The sequence below is a fragment of the Cornus florida genome, unplaced genomic scaffold (assembly GCF_030987335.1).
Source record: "Cornus florida cultivar Cherokee Brave unplaced genomic scaffold, ASM3098733v1 CherokeeBrave_3.0.0_Hap2_Chr06, whole genome shotgun sequence".
In the NCBI taxonomy this organism is placed as follows: domain Eukaryota; kingdom Viridiplantae; phylum Streptophyta; class Magnoliopsida; order Cornales; family Cornaceae; genus Cornus; species Cornus florida.
This window is the reverse complement of record NW_026775576.1, coordinates 3,187,427-3,204,112: the sequence shown is the minus strand read 5'-3', so window position 1 is coordinate 3,204,112 and position 16,686 is coordinate 3,187,427. Positions and strand designations below refer to the sequence as shown.

At 36.6% G+C, this 16,686-nt stretch overlaps 1 protein-coding gene across 2 annotated transcripts in view; it reads left to right on the top strand.

Annotated features, from left to right (window-relative positions):
• Nucleotides 1-9,241, top strand: part of LOC132311056 (enhancer of mRNA-decapping protein 4-like) — a 33,412-nt gene extending 24,171 nt beyond the window's left edge. For both annotated transcript variants that reach the window (XM_059808762.1, XM_059808761.1), the window contains 7 exons: nucleotides 1-1,599; nucleotides 2,363-2,722; nucleotides 2,799-2,918; nucleotides 4,057-4,227; nucleotides 4,500-4,664; nucleotides 4,765-4,890; nucleotides 8,749-9,241. In XM_059808762.1, coding sequence (XP_059664745.1) covers nucleotides 1-1,599; nucleotides 2,363-2,722; nucleotides 2,799-2,918; nucleotides 4,057-4,227; nucleotides 4,500-4,664; nucleotides 4,765-4,890; nucleotides 8,749-9,057 — 2,850 coding nt within the window. In that variant the 3' untranslated portion in view covers nucleotides 9,058-9,241. The remainder of the gene's footprint in view (nucleotides 1,600-2,362; nucleotides 2,723-2,798; nucleotides 2,919-4,056; nucleotides 4,228-4,499; nucleotides 4,665-4,764; nucleotides 4,891-8,748) is intronic.
• Nucleotides 9,242-16,686: the final 7,445 nt, after the last annotated feature.

Below are 16,686 nucleotides of genomic sequence, written 5' to 3'. Positions count from 1 at the left end.
GGGCCTCTGAATCGGGAAGTGAAGTTATGGGCGTCAGTAGGTGAAGAAGGCTGGCTGCTTCCTAGTGATGCTGAATCGTGGCAGTGTACCCAGACATTGGAATTGAAGAGTTCAGTTGAACCTCGAGTGGAAGAGGCCTTCTTTAATCAAGTTGTTGCCATGTCTGAATCTGGCCTTCTCTTATTAGCAAATGCTAAGAAGAATGCTATATATGCTGTACATATAGAATATGGTCCTAACCCGGCAGCAACTCGAATGAATTACATAGCAGAGTTTACTGTGACCATGCCGATTTTGAGTTTTACTGGAACAAGTGATTTATTACCCCATGGTGAACATATTGTTCAGGTTTACTGTGTTCAGACACAGGCTATTCAGCAGTATGCACTGGACTTATCCCAGTGTTTGCCACCACCACTGGATAATGTGGTGCTAGAGAAGTCAGACTCAAGTATCTTCCGTGATACATCTGGTACTGAAGGATTTGCAGCTTTGGAGCCATCTGATAGCAAATCTGCTGAGATGCAATCAGCTAGTTCAGCACCCAAACCATCTATATCAGAAAGTAGTTCTGAGAGTGCAACTATGCTGAGGCATCCTGTGAGCTCCACTTCTATGGAGCGATGCACTTCACCAGAGTTGATTATGGAATCTAAACTTATTTCTTTGCCAGTGGTAACTAGTGATAATGATATTACTTCTGTTGCATCACCACGTCTTCCTTTGAGTCCAAGGTTGCCCCGAAAACTCTCTGGTTTGAGAAGTCCAGTGAACAGCTTTGAACCAGGTCCCGCACTCAATGATCGTGGTGGAGATAAACAAGTTATTGAATATTCAGTTGACAGGCAAATGGATACCATTCATACACACTTGTCTGATGTTCCTTCCTTGGGTGATGATTCAAGGAATAATGAAAACAATGTTGCACATGATAATATTTCCACTGTTCTTAATCATCCTATCAAGTTCAAGCACCCAACTCATCTGGTAACTCCGTCTGAAATATTGATGGCTGCTTCCTCTGAAACTGCTCATGTTAATGAGAACAAAAGCGAGGGAGAGCCAAATATTCAAGACGTGGTTGTCAATGGCAGTGTGAATAATGTTGAAGTGGAAGTTAAGGTTGTGGGTGAAACAGGATTTAATCAGAACAGTGAACATGGCTCTCGAGGAGAATCTCACAAGCTCGTGTTGGAAAATAAGGAGAAATCTTTTTGCTCGCAGGCCTCAGATCTTGGTATTGAGATGGCCACAGAGTGCTGTGCATTACCAGCAGAAATGTATATTGTGGAGGAATCTCGGCAAGAGGCTATGGCCCAGCCTTCAAGTGCTGAGGGAGAAGTCGAGGACTCCACAAAAGATATCACTCGAAAGGATGCAGATTTAGCTATGCCTGCAACAAATCAACAACCACTGGCACCAATCTCAAAAGCAAAAAAGCAAAAGGGGAAGAATAATCAAGGATCAAGTCCATCTTCAGCATCCCCAAGTGTTTTCAACTCAACAGATTCTTCTAATGAACCAGGCGTCAGTTCAAGGATTCCCTCTATGGAAGCTGCTTTTTCTCAAATTCTGGCTATGCAGGAAATGCTTAATCAGGTCATTGCTTCAAGTTTGGCATGTGCATGATTTCCTTAATATATTTTTATCAGTAGTTACTTTCTGTGGAAATGTTTGCATGCTGGAACTGGAAGTGAGTTATATTATTTAAAGAACAAATACTGCAGTCTAATTGAAGAAAATTTTAGATAATTTCCGGACATGTAATATTTGGTTCCTTTTAAATTATGATCCTCTTCAATTATTCTTATTGGTGGCTTTCTTAATTTAATAATAGCATCATTGTGTTCCTTTAAAAATATTCAAATTTATCATCTCAGGGGGCCATGTTTAATTCCCTTTCATTTGTTTTTATGGTGTTCTGTGTTTAGTTTTGTATTTTTGGTCATTCCATGTAATTATATTCTGTTGAAAATTTGCTGATTTTTGCGTGTTGATTTATGTTAATAATTTTCTTATGTCACACTATAGCGATGTACATATGGCCCTCCATTGGGATTTTATTTTTATAATTCTTGGGATTGAAAATGATGGAAGAGCTCCCCTTTTTCCATACCGATTCTTTCTGTACTAGTTGTATTCCTCTTATGTTCAATGTTACAGTGTATGCTGCAAACTAGGCTATTAATTTACATCGGCAATTCACCAGCACCTTTTTTTTTTCCTTGAAAGGTAATTCACCAGCACGTCTTGGTAACAAAAGTTTGTTTCATTTATGTATTATATGTTAACGTGAATTCTATGTGCACAGTAATCTGCATCCTGTATTCTCAACATCTCTTTGCCCTTCTATTTCTTGCAGTTGACAACCATGCAGAAAGAAATGCAAAAGCAGATGCAAATGATGGTTGCCATCCCGGTTACCAAAGAAGGCAGAAGGCTAGAAGCAGCCCTAGGGAGAAGCATGGAGAAAGCTGTCAAGGCCAATACTGATGCTTTGTGGGCTCGTTTCCTAGAAGAGAATGTGAAACAGGAGAAGTTAGTACGAGACCGTACTCAGCAAATAACAAGTTCGATCACTAACTGCATGAACAAAGACTTGCCAGCTGTGCTGGAGAAAACAGTGAAGAAAGAATTTGCCATGGTTGGACAGACTGTAGCTCGCACAATTACTCCAGCAATTGAGAAAACAGTATCTACAGCTATTGCCGAGGCCTTCCAGGTTAACCTTCTGAATATCTCAGTTTTCTTTTGGCATTTATCTTATAGGGAACTAAATTTGATACAATGTGGTGCAGAGAGGAGTTGGTGACAAGGCAGTGAACCAACTGGAGAAATCGGTTAATTCAAAACTTGAAGCTACTGTTGCCAGACAAATTCAAGCACAATTTCAAACTTCTGGCAAGCAGGCTCTTCAGGTATGCACAGGTTTATGGTATCAGTTAATATGTGACCGAGCTATGTGGAACATGTAGTTAACTCTCAAGTGTTTAAGTAGGAACTAAGCTTAATCTTGTTATTTTTTGTTTAATCTAATATTTTTTCCCCTTTTCGTGTCATTAATGCCAAAATTTGTTGATGGATTTTGGTTCCTTGATATTTTATAAATCATAAGTACTTTTTTGGTAATTCGAGCATATTGATTTTATCTAAGAAGCACATACACTTCTACGAAAGTGCCATGTCCATGTTGGAAATTGTGCCAGACACGACACTCCATGGACACGTGTCCCATACTTCATGGACGCGTCCATAATAATTTTTATTAATTCTGACACTCGACGGACACATTCCAAACACTTAACTAACACATCCTACACTCTCAAGTACAAGTCTTTATAGAATACAATCATGGATGTGTCCATAATTTAGAAAAATTTTTTTTCAATTAATTCAGACACTTGGCCAACCCATTCCGGACACTTAACTAACAGATCCTACACTCTCAAATACAAGTCTTATGGAATAGAACCCTATAACAATCTTGAAAACGATATAAATACTGTTCAAAGTGTCCATCCAACCTCTTTTTCTTTCATTCTTTCTTCTTTTTCTTTTTTTTCAGAGTTGATACTGTATACATGTCATAATATGTAATGGAACTTATTAGCATGACAAAACTACAATTATAATGACAAGCCGGGAGAGTAATAATAATAAGGTATTCAAGTAATTCTCTCCTCTAAATTATGTAAAATGTTCCAACTGTTTTGTTTAATAGAATTGTAAATGCTAATTTACATTTATATTAGCCATGTCCTACTTTTTATGATTTAACGGGTCCGCGTATCGTGTCCGTGTCCATGCTACATAGATTTCTATATTCTTCCTTTTTTTTTCCCCCTATTTGTTTGTAATTTCTTAATTTTCGGCAGAGCCAACTGTTACCAAATTTGCACATGCACAGTCCAGCTTTTCTTTCTCCCAGCTGATATTGTCTTTGTGAATGATAAGTTTATCATGTTTGTTTTCCTTCTTTTGTACTCTGGAAATTTCTGTTTTAATGTAGTTAAATGTCACAAAGAATTTAATGAACTATCAAAATTATCCATGCAGGAGACATTAAAGTCTAATCTGGAAGCTTCTGTAATCCCTGGATTTGAGATGTCATGCAAAGCTATGTTTGAGCAAGTTGATGCTACATTTCAGAAAGGAATGGTAGAACACACAACTGCAGCTCAGCAACAATTTGAATCCACACATTCTTCATTGACACTTGCTTTAAGGGTATGTAGTCCAGTGCCTTGTATGACCCAAATGCGCGTGCCTGTCAAATGTGTTTTGTGGCTAATTGTATTTTATGTTCCTATTCTTATACTAGTATTTTATTAGTTAATTTATTTATTTATTTATTTTTTATTTTTTATTCTAGGACATGACATTACTATTTTTACGATGGTGATATCTTTCTGTCAATCTGTTTGCTGTTGTCTTGACTCTTCACTAATTATTTGCTATACGAATGACTTTCAACCTCTGATGTTATCCTAATTCTGCAGGATGCCATTAATTCAGCTTCATCAGTGGCTCAAACTTTAAGTGGGGAATTGGCTGATGGTCAAAGAAAGTTGCTAGCTCTTGCAGTTGCAGGTGCAAACTCAAAAGCTGTAAATCCGTTGGTTACCCAATTGAGCAATGGACCTTTGGGTGGTCTCCATGATAAGGTTTGTTCAGCCATGAAAGCAGTAAATTCTGGAAACTCCAATTAATGTTATTTGCTCTTGCAATGTCATTCAAATTTTTCGTGCTCCGTCTGTGGAACAGATCGAGGCACCTTTGGATCCAACCAAAGAGCTATCTAGATTGATATCTGAACGTAAATACGAGGAGGCTTTCACCACAGCCCTACAGAGAAGTGATGTTGCAATTGTATCTTGGTTATGCTCTCAGGTACACATACATATACAGCATTAATTATTATTATTTTTTTGTTTGCACAATTTTGTTGAGGATTGAGATGTGCAAGTGCCACCATGACCAGGCGTAACTAAGGGCAGTCTAGTCTTTTAGATTTTTCCTTTTATTCTCTATTTTTAATTCATTTCACATATGGAATTTGTATCATCTTGATGCTCCCAAGTTCTGGCAGAATAGTGAATAGGTGGTATGTAGTTCTGAAAGATATAGGCTTCGTTGGATAGGTGGGATGGAAAAGAAAAGTGGTTCTAACATTAGTTATGATAGAAAAAAAAAAAAGGAAAATAAATGATAGCTTAATCCTTTGCTCATGTTTGGATAAATTATGATAGAAAAGAACAGAAAGGAAAGGATAACAATAACCCCTATTTTTGTTTGGAAAACATAAAGAAGAGAGAAGAAAGGAAACTATCTTATAAAATTTACTATCATACTCTTTAGCATTTAGATTACAAATAGAACATGTTCTACGCCTAAATTTCTGTACCTTTTGCATTCTAGGTAGCATTCTGCTGAAGCTCCGTGACATTTAATTTAATTGCCTCCAGTTTATATATATTTATCCAAAATAAAAAACCCATATTCTTCATCTCCCTGCGAAAAATATGATTGGCCATTCCGGTGAGGTCATTTGCAAAACCTAAAAACTGGCTAGATATGCTTGTGCCCAATATTTTTTTTAAAATAAGTAGGATTGAAGAGGTTTGAAAGAAGGTATAAGAGAGCGGGATTTCTCTGTTCATTTGCTATCTTTTGCCGAGTTTCCTATAGATTGATAGCCATCATCACATTGTTGCAGTAGTTGCCATACAGGTGGATTGTGTTACTGGTGAAGAAGCGGTAGTGCGTTTGAGGGGTAGTGTGTTCGTGGAGCCATCATCACATGGACATAAGTGAAGTGCCATACCACATAACTGCAATTTGTATCAAATTTACAAAATGGGGGAAGCCTCAATCTTGGGTGAGAAACTGCAGAGAGGTGAGAAGATATGTCGTGCAATGATGGCTGTGGATCACCGATGACAGGGCCGACATTGAACTATGAGAGAGAGAAATTGCAGGCGAAGGAGTGCATTGTGGCGCTGAATAATAGTGGTTGTTCTTGTATAAGACGAATGGGAGAAGTGAAGATGGATATTATTACCCTAGGATTCAAATGTCATTGCAATTTTCTTCTTTACAATTTTAAGGTTACTTCCAGTATTTTGGAAGTTTCATTAAAGTGGCTATCCTTTCTCTCCAAATCCTCCCACTTTTGGAATGATAGTGAAAATGCAATTTGAGGGGTTAAGTAATCCCTTTAAATCCCTCCTTTTCCTTTATTTTCTTTCTTTAATGGTAAACCAAACATGAAAATAATATCCCTCCATTTCTTTACTTTTCTTCTCCCTCCATTTCCACCAATCCAAACGAAGCCTAAATGATGGGTGATTAATTCTTTTAGAGAGTGAGGGGCTCAAGTTTGTCAGGTGACAGCCTTGTAGTACCAATATACCTGACCTCCATTGAGGTTTGCAATCTGGACCCTTAGATTAAATATTGGTAAATATTATGGTTAACCTCCCATGAGGTTTGGCAAAGAATACATGTAGGTTCAGTCAGTTAATGGTCCGTTAGGGCGGTTAGAGAACTACTGATTTAATACCGAAATTGCCTTTTCTTTAGGAGCAAAGTTAGTGCATTACCCGTCAAACATATGGAATGATCAATTTAACTTTATCATATATATACACATCACGGAGGCCGTCCTTCCCCACCACCACTACCACTGTAACCTATCAAACATATGGAATGACCAATTTAACTTTATCATATATATACACATCGCGGAGGCCGTCCTTCCCCACCACCACTACCACTGTATAACCGCCATGGTGTCCACTCTTCTCTGTCTTCTCTCCACCACCAATTCCATCGCTCTCTCCCCCCACCCCACAACCCCCAATCTCTCTTTCTCTGTCCACCATTGCCGCCCACCACACCAGCCCCTCTCCTTCTACAACTCTCTCCCCCCTCATACTCAACCCATATGGCATAAAACCAACTTTAGATCATGAAAGTAATTTAAAGGAAAATGATCATAGAAAACTATGCCATTAGTTACAAAGAAACTATGCCATTAGATACGAAGAGTGTGTGTGTGTGTGTGTGTGTGTGTGTGTATATGCATATACAGAGGTCCCAATCATTTTGCAACCACCATTATTGTTGGACTTGAACTCAATCTCCCATATATATGCCGAGAAAATTCAATCAAGTAACCAAACTGCAGCATACTCTCTCTCTCTCTCTCTCACACACACACACACACACACACACACACACACACACACACACATCCTTAGATGGTTTCAGATCCCATCCAAATCCGAGCTCTGATGCTCATCACTTGCTGCATTTAATTGTATTGCACTTAACCTCTTCCTTTGTTAGAAAATTCCTGGGACTGGTTATTAGAATTTAATGATTTTTTTGTACCTATTAATTCTCAAAAAGAATATGGTATGAGGAGAATTCTGAAAATGGCAGCTTCCTCACAGTCTTTCTAGCTATAAAACCAACCAGAGGGATATTCTCTTATATTGACTTTGTCGAAGATTTTGGTGATTTGAGAGGAGGAAAACAGAGGTGGTGACTAGCGGGATGAGGAGAGAGAGAAAGAACTAAGTATAGCAGCAGAGAGTTGAGAAAATGGTGGCAGTGGTTGAAGGCGCCATTGGTGGTCATAATTAGAAGAGGGGAAGCAACTCATTTTAATCTGTTGCTTTGCAACATACATACATTCATATATCTTTATATGATGTAATTTATGTATATTAACTGTAATATATAATTGTATATAAACATAAACTATAATATGCATATATTATATATATATACATATATATGTTTGTAAGGTGAGGTTATGGGTCAAGTGGTGGTGGTGGTGAGGTGGAGGAGAGGGAGAGAATTAAGGTTATTCTTTCCAGTAAATAAGATAATTAAGGTTTCCTTGGGGCTGAAGTTGATTGTAAAGTGTGAAGGGTAATCGTGTCTTTTAAATATGGCCCTTAGGTCCAGTTTTGATGGAAATATGAACCGAGCCACTCTCGGTCCCTTGGCCTATCAAAGCTCCAGTCATGGCTCCTATTCAACTTCAAGAAAAAGAAAAGTATGGTTCCTTGATAATGCTGTATATCTGAAATTTCAAGCTTTAAGGTATCCTTTTAAATGGGGGAAAAGGGCTGTGAGGTATTAAATATAACCTCCCCCGATTCTATGAAGTAATTGAACAACAAATGGATGATAAATACCCAAACCCTTTGTTCATATGAAAACACCTCCTGTCACCATATTAGAACCTCAGGAAAATTATTTTTTTAAAGATCCGTATTTAATATTAGAATTTGGACATCTTGAATCACCAAACCCCAAAACACATATATCGGAATAGGACTCAATGATTGACGAAAAACACAACCCATTTCCCATTTCCAGTTTTAGCAAAGCCATTCAAATCTTCAACTAGACCGTGGGTAACTTCTTGGTACCTGACCTGTTCTTGTATATTGGTCTTACATTTTCAAGCGTTGAATAACATGTTTATTGGTAAGACTTCTGGTCTAGGTTTTGAAAGTGTAGACTTCCATTAATATCCAAAAACCATTCTCTTTCGATCTCTTTGAAGCTTTTATCCAAAATCGATGTTTAATACTGTTCTATAATCAAGATTCATATTTTGGTTCCACACCGTCTCAATTCCTGCTGGAGATTTTACTTTTCTAAAAAAAAGTTAAATCAGCTGTTCTCTTGCCCTTTGTTTTTTTTTTTTTTTTTGTTTTTTCCTGGCAGGTTGATTTACAGGGGATTTTGTCGATGATTCCTCTCCCCTTGAGTCAAGGAGTGCTGCTCTCTCTTCTGCAGCAATTGGCCTGTGATATAAGAAAGGATACGCCTCGAAAACTGGGGTGGATGACGGACGTTGCAGTTGCTATAAACCCGGCAGACCCAATGATTGCCGTTCATGTTCGTCCCATATTTGAGCAAGTATATCAGATACTAAACCATCATCGTAGCCTCCCCACCACCAGTGGTGCTGAGCTTTCAAGTATTCGTCTTGTCATGCACTTGATCAATTCCATGATGATGAGCTGTAAATGATCTTCCCATTTGTGTACAACTAGTAGGAAGGTTTGTACAAAATAGTGGCGGTTTTGTACCTTAATTTGGTTGTCAGAATCTGCAAGTGACCACCTTGTGTTTTATACAAGTCCACTCCTATGTTTTCTGATGAACAATTTCCCTTCACACTGGAACATTTATTTGATGTCTCTTCTCTGTCGAATGGATAAAATTGTTAGATCTGCTCCTCCCCGCAAGTGACCTTGGTGGTAAAATGTTTGCCTGTCTAGTACAGAAAAGCATTTTCATTTTTGAAGCAGTTACTGTGCAAGTAAGGACACAAAGGTAAAAAGTGTAGGAGTAAGCAAATAAAAAAAAATAAAAAAAACCAGAAAACTAAACAAACATATGTTCCTGTTATTGAATTAGAAAAAGCATGTAAGGGTTAAATTCAATACTTCCATTCTTTTTGACACTTAACCCCATTTATTTCTATTAGGTAGGGATAGTAGAATGCGTCAGAAATTATCAACCTGTCTATATTCGTCCGTTTTTTAATAGTTATGGGGTCAAAAGTGAGTTGGGTAATTTTTAACTACTTAATTTGAGGGTCAAGATGGGTTGGATATGATTACTCATATTCAATTCATATTTCATCGGTTACATAATAGGCATAAAACACACATTTATTTTATATTACACTCAACTTATTCTTTTTCTCACGAAGGGCTGCAAGTTGGGCTGGCCAAATCCAGTCCAGTCTCGGATCATATTTTGGGCAGGTCGTGCAGGTTTCATGGGTCTTCTTTTTTTTTTTTTTTTTTTTTTTTTTTTTTTTTTTTTAACAAATATACAAATTACATTTTCTTTTTCCATGTTTCTAACCATTAAATTTTTTAAGAAAATTTTAATTTTTAAACATCAAAATTTTGGGTGGGTCGGTCGGGTTTCACGATTAATTTTTTTTTTTTTTTTTTTTCAAATATGCAAATTACATTTTCTTTTTCTATGTTTGTAAATATCAAAATTTTTAATAAATTTTTATTTTTAAAAATCAATATTTTGGACAGGTCGATCGGGTTTCACGAGTCAATTTATTTTATTTTTACAAATATACAAATTACTTTTTCCTTTTTCATGTTTGTAAACATAAAATATTTTAAGAAAAATTTATTTTTTAAACATCAAAATTTTAAGCAGGTCAGTTGGATTTCACGAGAATTTTTTTTTTTGTTCAAATATACAAATTACATTTTCTTTTTCCAAGTTTGTAAACATTAAAATTTTAAAGAAAATTTTATTTTTAAACATTAATATTTTGGGCGGGTCGATCGGGTTTCACAGGTCAATTTTTATTTATTTATTTATTTTTTTACAAATATGCAAATTACGTGTTCCTTTTCCATATTTGTAAACATCAAATTTTTTTAAGAAAATTTTATTTTTTAAACATCAAAATTTTGGGCCGGTTGGTCAGGTTTCATAGGTAATTTTTTTTTTTTTTTTTTTTTTTTTTTTTCAAATATGCAAATTACATTTTCTTTTTCCATATTTGTAAACATCAAAATTTTAAAGAAAATTTTATTTTTAAACATCAATATTTTGGCGGGTTGATCGGGTTCATAGTTGTTAAAGGCTCAAGGCGCACAAAAGCGCAAAGGCCTCCTGAAGCTTGAGGCGCAAGGTCCAAGGCAAGGCGCGCGCTCGATTGAAGCAAGGCGCGCGCCCGATTGAAGCAAGGCGCATGTTGGAAAAAAAAAAACCTACCCAATAAAAATGCAATAGTATATATGAAGATGCAAAAAGTCAACTAAATCAATTACTTAAGTTCAATATTCAACATAAAGATGCCAAAGCCAACCATTTATATTTTCGTCAATACATATAACAAAACTAATATGGTAAGAGAAATAATGTTCAATTGATTTATAATTTTTTAAAATTTCAGTTACACAATTTTTGTAAGGCATACACAATTACACACCCAAAACTGGGAGCCAAAAAGAGAGAGAAAAGAAAAGAATTCTGCTGAGACTCGAGAGAGCCGAGAGAAGAAGAAAAGAAGAATAGAGAGAAAAAGAGAGGAATTCTGCCGAGAGAAGAGAAGAGAGAAGAGAGAAGAAGAAGAGAAGAACTTAACGTGAGTCGGCAGATCTGAGGAGATCTAGCAGATCCAGCACTATGATTCGGCAGATCTGAGATTGCTTCGCTTTCGCGTTCACTGCGGTTTGCAAGCCCTAGCCTCCGTCTCTTTCCTTTTGCTCTTTTTGTGTTCTTTTATTTCTTTTTGTTTTGTAGGTTTTGTGAAGTTATATAAAAAGTAATAATAAACAAATACTTACAAAAAAAAAGTAATAATAAACAATACCAAACAAAAATAATAACAAAACAATAATAATAAAAAAAAATCTTTTTCAAACAAGCGCGCCTTTTATGAGCCTATGGCCTTGCGTCTCAAAGCCAATCACCTTAAGCCCTTAAAGCCAGTCGCCTTAAGCCCTTACAGGCGACATGCTGGCGCCTTGCGCCTCAGGCGCGCGCCTTTGACAACTATGATCGGGTTTCACGGGTCAATTTTTTTTTTTCAAATATGCAAATTACATTTTTTTTTTCCATGTTTGTAAACATCAAAATTTTTTAAGAAAATTTTGTTTCTAAACATCAATATTTTGGGCAGGTCGATCGAGTTTCACTGGTCATTTTTTTTTTTATTTTTTTATTTTACAAATATACAAATTACGTTTTCCTTTTCCATGTTTGTAAACATCAAATTTTTTTAAAAAAATTTATTTTTTAAACATCAAAATTTTGGGCGGGTCAGTCGGGTTTCACGGGTTAAATTTTTTTTATTTTTATTTTTCAAATATGCAAATTGCATTTTCTTTTTCCATGTTTGTAAACATCAAAATTTTTAAGAAAAATTTATCTTTTAAACATCAATATTTTGGGCGGGTCGGTCGGGTTTCACGGGTCAATTTTTATTTATTTTTATTTTTTATTTTTTTATTTTCTTTTTACACAAATATACAAATTACATTTTCCTTTTCCATGTTTGTAAACATCAAAATTTTTAAGAAAATTTAATTTTTTAAACATCAATATTTTGGGTGGGTCGGGCTGGTTTCACAAGTCATTTTATTTTTTTTTACAAATATCTCCATGTCTGTGAACATCAAAATTTTTATGAAAATTTTAGTTTTTAAATATCAATATGGGTCTTAACAGGTTGACCTTATACATTTTTGACCCACTCATTTTCAACCCGTTCTAAGCGGGTTGAATATGGATCTTGACCCATGTTTGACTCGCCTATTTTTAACCCAGCCCAAATCCAACCCAAACTGCCAATTTGCCACCCCTACTATTAAACCACCCAATAATATCAAAAAGTTTCATGCAAGGTTAAACTCGTTATGGACGGATGAAATTAACAAAATGGTCTTCCTTTATATAAATAAATTTAAGGGTTAAATTCATAAAACCCCCTATACTTTAATTTTTTGACACTTCACCCCTATGCTATCTTTTTGCACAAAATTGGGACACTGGAAGTGCGCAAGCTTGTTAGAATCTTGGAAGATTAAGAGAAGTCGAGCAAAAATGAAACCCTTTTAGAACGATCAGGCGATTGTGGAAGGTTCTGATTTGCCTTTGATGAAAGGACTTTTAATAAGACTACAATGCTAACTAAGGAATTAAAGTGCAATACTAAGAAGTAAATGCATGAAAATAAAGAACTTGTATTAAAATTGCTAGAATTGAAATACATGAAAGATAAATGACATTGAATTGTAGTTGATGTTGTTGAGAGAGTTTCAAATGTAGTCCTAGGTATACTATTTATAGGCATTACAAGCCTTACAAGAAGGACACATGTCCTATCACAAACTACCCCTTCCCTTTATCATCTCTTTACAAAACACTTGTCCCATGTCCAGCTGCAGAAGTTCATCTTCCAAACCCATGAACTACAGTCTTCTTCCTGCGATGCCATGTGTCCCACGTTCTCAACCTATGTTTTGCTTTATGGTTTTGAATATGATGATGCCATATATTCATCAATATATATATATATATATATATATATATATATATATATATATTCCAGTTATAATGAATGTAGCCATGTTCCTGTCCTCATTCATTCATGAACTTACATTTTAAAACCAACACATGACAAGTGTCCCAAATTAACTTCCCTTCCTTTCAAGTTTTTAGCAAATCAGTTAACCTCTTTCTTTATAGCAATTTGGTTACTTTGGTAGCAATTTGATGGCCACGTAATTGGGAGGTTTTGTATTTATCTATATATCAAACCCACCTCATTAATTATAGGAACTACCTTATCCATTAAGGTATTTATATCCTAGTTTCATTCTGGGCTCAAACAAGGCTTTATTCATGGCTGAATAGATGGCCAACTGTACCCATTATCCGGCTGAACTAAAATGGTCAACTGTCCTTATTTTCCGGCTGAACAAAAATGGCTAGCTATCCCTATTTTAATTCTGCCAGGTGTAATCTTTCAACAAATGCCATATGTCACCACACTATTGGATTATAATTTGGTCTGTTTGTTTCTGATAAGTGTTGAATATTGCATATTCAAGCGCCCTTATTTGCATTAGTTAAGTCCATTAGTTGATCTTATTGTATAGATTATATTCATTTGCATGATTTTGTTTACTTTTAGGTTGGTTCCCCAAAAAAAGATAAAAGTGAAGCTTTGATAAGTTCTTGAAGATCAAAGTATGCCGGGCCGGGGACTTACAGTTTTGCTAAGCTATTTTGTGCCGTTGAACTTAGGGCACTTTCTGTAAAGCATAAGATAGAAGATAGCATCATCAGATCAAGCAAGGCCAAAGTCAAGAAGAAGTTTTGAAGCAGGTGAACAGTACGGCGGGCGCCCGCAAGCGCCCGCCAACTCAAGCCAAATCCTGCGGGAGCTCAACTCCAATAGGTTTCAGATTTGGCAGGGGCCCGCCATGCACTGCGGGCGCCCGCCATGCACTGCGGGCGCCCGCCATTTGCTATCAGCAGGCCAAGGAAGCCCTTTGACAGCACATGGAAGGCACCTTTGACACCCTACGGGTGCCTACCCTGCGCTGCGGGCGCCCACCATGCGCTGCGGGCGCCCGCCATAGGCTGCGGGTGCCCGCCAAGCTGTAGACAGCAGGTTGCCAACTTCATTGTTTTACCCAATGTTGTCCCCTTGACTCAAAGGATTGCTCTGCACTTCTCTAGGGATTTTGAGCCATGAATTAAGGGAGTTTGGTAGGATATTTTGCTTATAGAAAGGGCTTGAATCATTATAATAGGATAACATACATTGTAAGGATTTTCTAAAGAGAGAAATATTGTGTTCTTGAGGGTTGTGTGTGTTTTGGCTCCTTGGTGCGAAAATGGAGGGGAAGATCTCCTCTACTCCTAACTCCCTTTCTAGGGAGGTGATGAAGCCCTTCCTTGTAAGCATGCTTTAGTTTTGTTTAATTTGGGGAATGAAATGTGTATGTGGTGGTTTTATAATCTAGAGCACTTTACATGTTGTAATAGATCTTAAATTCTATAAATGATCATGTTGAATCTATTATCTTGTCTTAGATCTTATTTTCTCATGATTGTATGGCTTGCATTTTCATAGTGAGAATGGAATTGAGATTATGAAATGGCTTTTAATGGCATGTTGTTTAAGAAGTTTGATAGTCCATAGCTTAGGGCCTCCCTTTAATGGATTGTTCTTGGTTTTTGACTTCATGTGCTATTATCATTTGATTGAGGATTTGATAGTCTCTACCTTAGTGAGCATGTCAAAGGATACACCCTAGTTTAGGTAGTTCAAGCATGTAAAACTTTGATAGATTATTCTTGCCTCTTGATTTTGGTCATCCTAATGCCGTTCGTGAACGCCCAAATTGATGTAGTGAATGTGCGGTTCAAGAAAAGCCTTTTGGGTCAAATTTAAATTTATAAAAACCACTATCAACACTACTACTAACGTAGCAAGAGTGAGTAGGGATCGTCCCAAGGGACTATGAGGATCGAGCAATGTCGTGGAATCACAATTAGGGCTAGTAGGTCGAGTGATCAAACAATTGGTTAGTTGGTTGATTAAAGAGCAACTAAATTAAACTAAGTAATAGCAAAATAGTGCAATTAAGAGTAAGTAAGAGAGAGAGAGAGAGAGATCTTAGGGTTTAGAGATCACCACCAAGCAATGCATTTCTATATCATTGACAAGTGATTAATGAGGGCAAATAATGGGTTGCAATATTGGTGTGTGTGTATTTGGTTGATTCAACAAGTAAGGATGACTAGTTAAGCATGTATTGTCTAAACATCATGTGAAAGGCACAATATATCTAGGCTATGAAGCATATATTGTCTAAACAACATGTGAAAGGCACAATAAATCAAAACAAGTCATTAATCCTTTCATTAAGCTCACAATCCAAATACAACACAAGGATAGAGACATATGCTAATTACATTCAAAAGCTTGGATCATCAAACAACAAGCATAGATTGTCCTCCCATTTAACACTACACTACAACTACACTACATCTACACTACTAGCATGAAAATAAACTAGGGGAGAGGCATAATCCATCAAGAGATAAGCATGAACCATCAAGAGAATCACAAAAGCATTTTTTTAAGCACAATGTTTTGACAATCTCTAAATCTATAGCATCAATACACATAGACATGCATCAATAACATAAAATCTAGAGATAAGCACATGAACATCTATTTTAGCATACATAGACATATGGATAGAATGAAATGACCAATTGGAAGCATTAAACCACATAAATCATTGAATAAACAAGATTTATATATATCAAAGTGTTAAAACATCAATTACAACACTAATCCCTTAATAATACACAAGATTAAGATATAGAAAGCATGCTTGGGGCTAACTCTAGCCCCAAGAGGATGTCTAGCCACTCATGGTGATGATGCTCCAACCCTCAAGGGCTAACTCCATGGTTGAAATCTGCTCCTTGTTGATGAAGAGTCTCCAATGGTGTCTCTAGCCTCCTCCTCCTCTAAACTTCCTCTCCAAGAGATGATATGAAAATAATGTTTGCTCTCTTTGAAAAAGCAATCCTTATCCTTATATAGGTAGGTCAAAATGACACCCAAAATGAGCTGGGGTCGTGCACACAATATTCCCTAATGATTAGATAAAGGACAACTTTCAATGAGATGGAATTTTAACTTTCTCGCACTGGAGGAAGTTCGATCGATCGAAAGTAAGTGAGATCGATCGAACTTAGGCTGGATCGATCCAACTGGCTGAGCTTTTTGGAAAAAGACAAATCCGAGATATTTGTGGGAGATATTTATGGGAAAAGGACAAAAGTGGTTAGTGGGTGGTACAACTGTGGATAGGATCAATCATTTGAATAAGGACACAAGTGTTCGATCCAACGAAGGATGGTGTTGGATCGATCGAACTTTTGGAACTTTATGCTTTTGGGTCAAGGCTTGGATCTATCTTGAAGTGCTGAGATCGATCATTGTTTGATCGATCGAACCTTGAACTTGGATCGATCGAACTTTGCTGCTTGCCACATTTGGCTTCATTTGCTTCCTTCTTTCTCCACTTTGCTCTTTTCTTTGATTAATCCCAAAATTGGTTCAATTAAGCTCTTATTTGG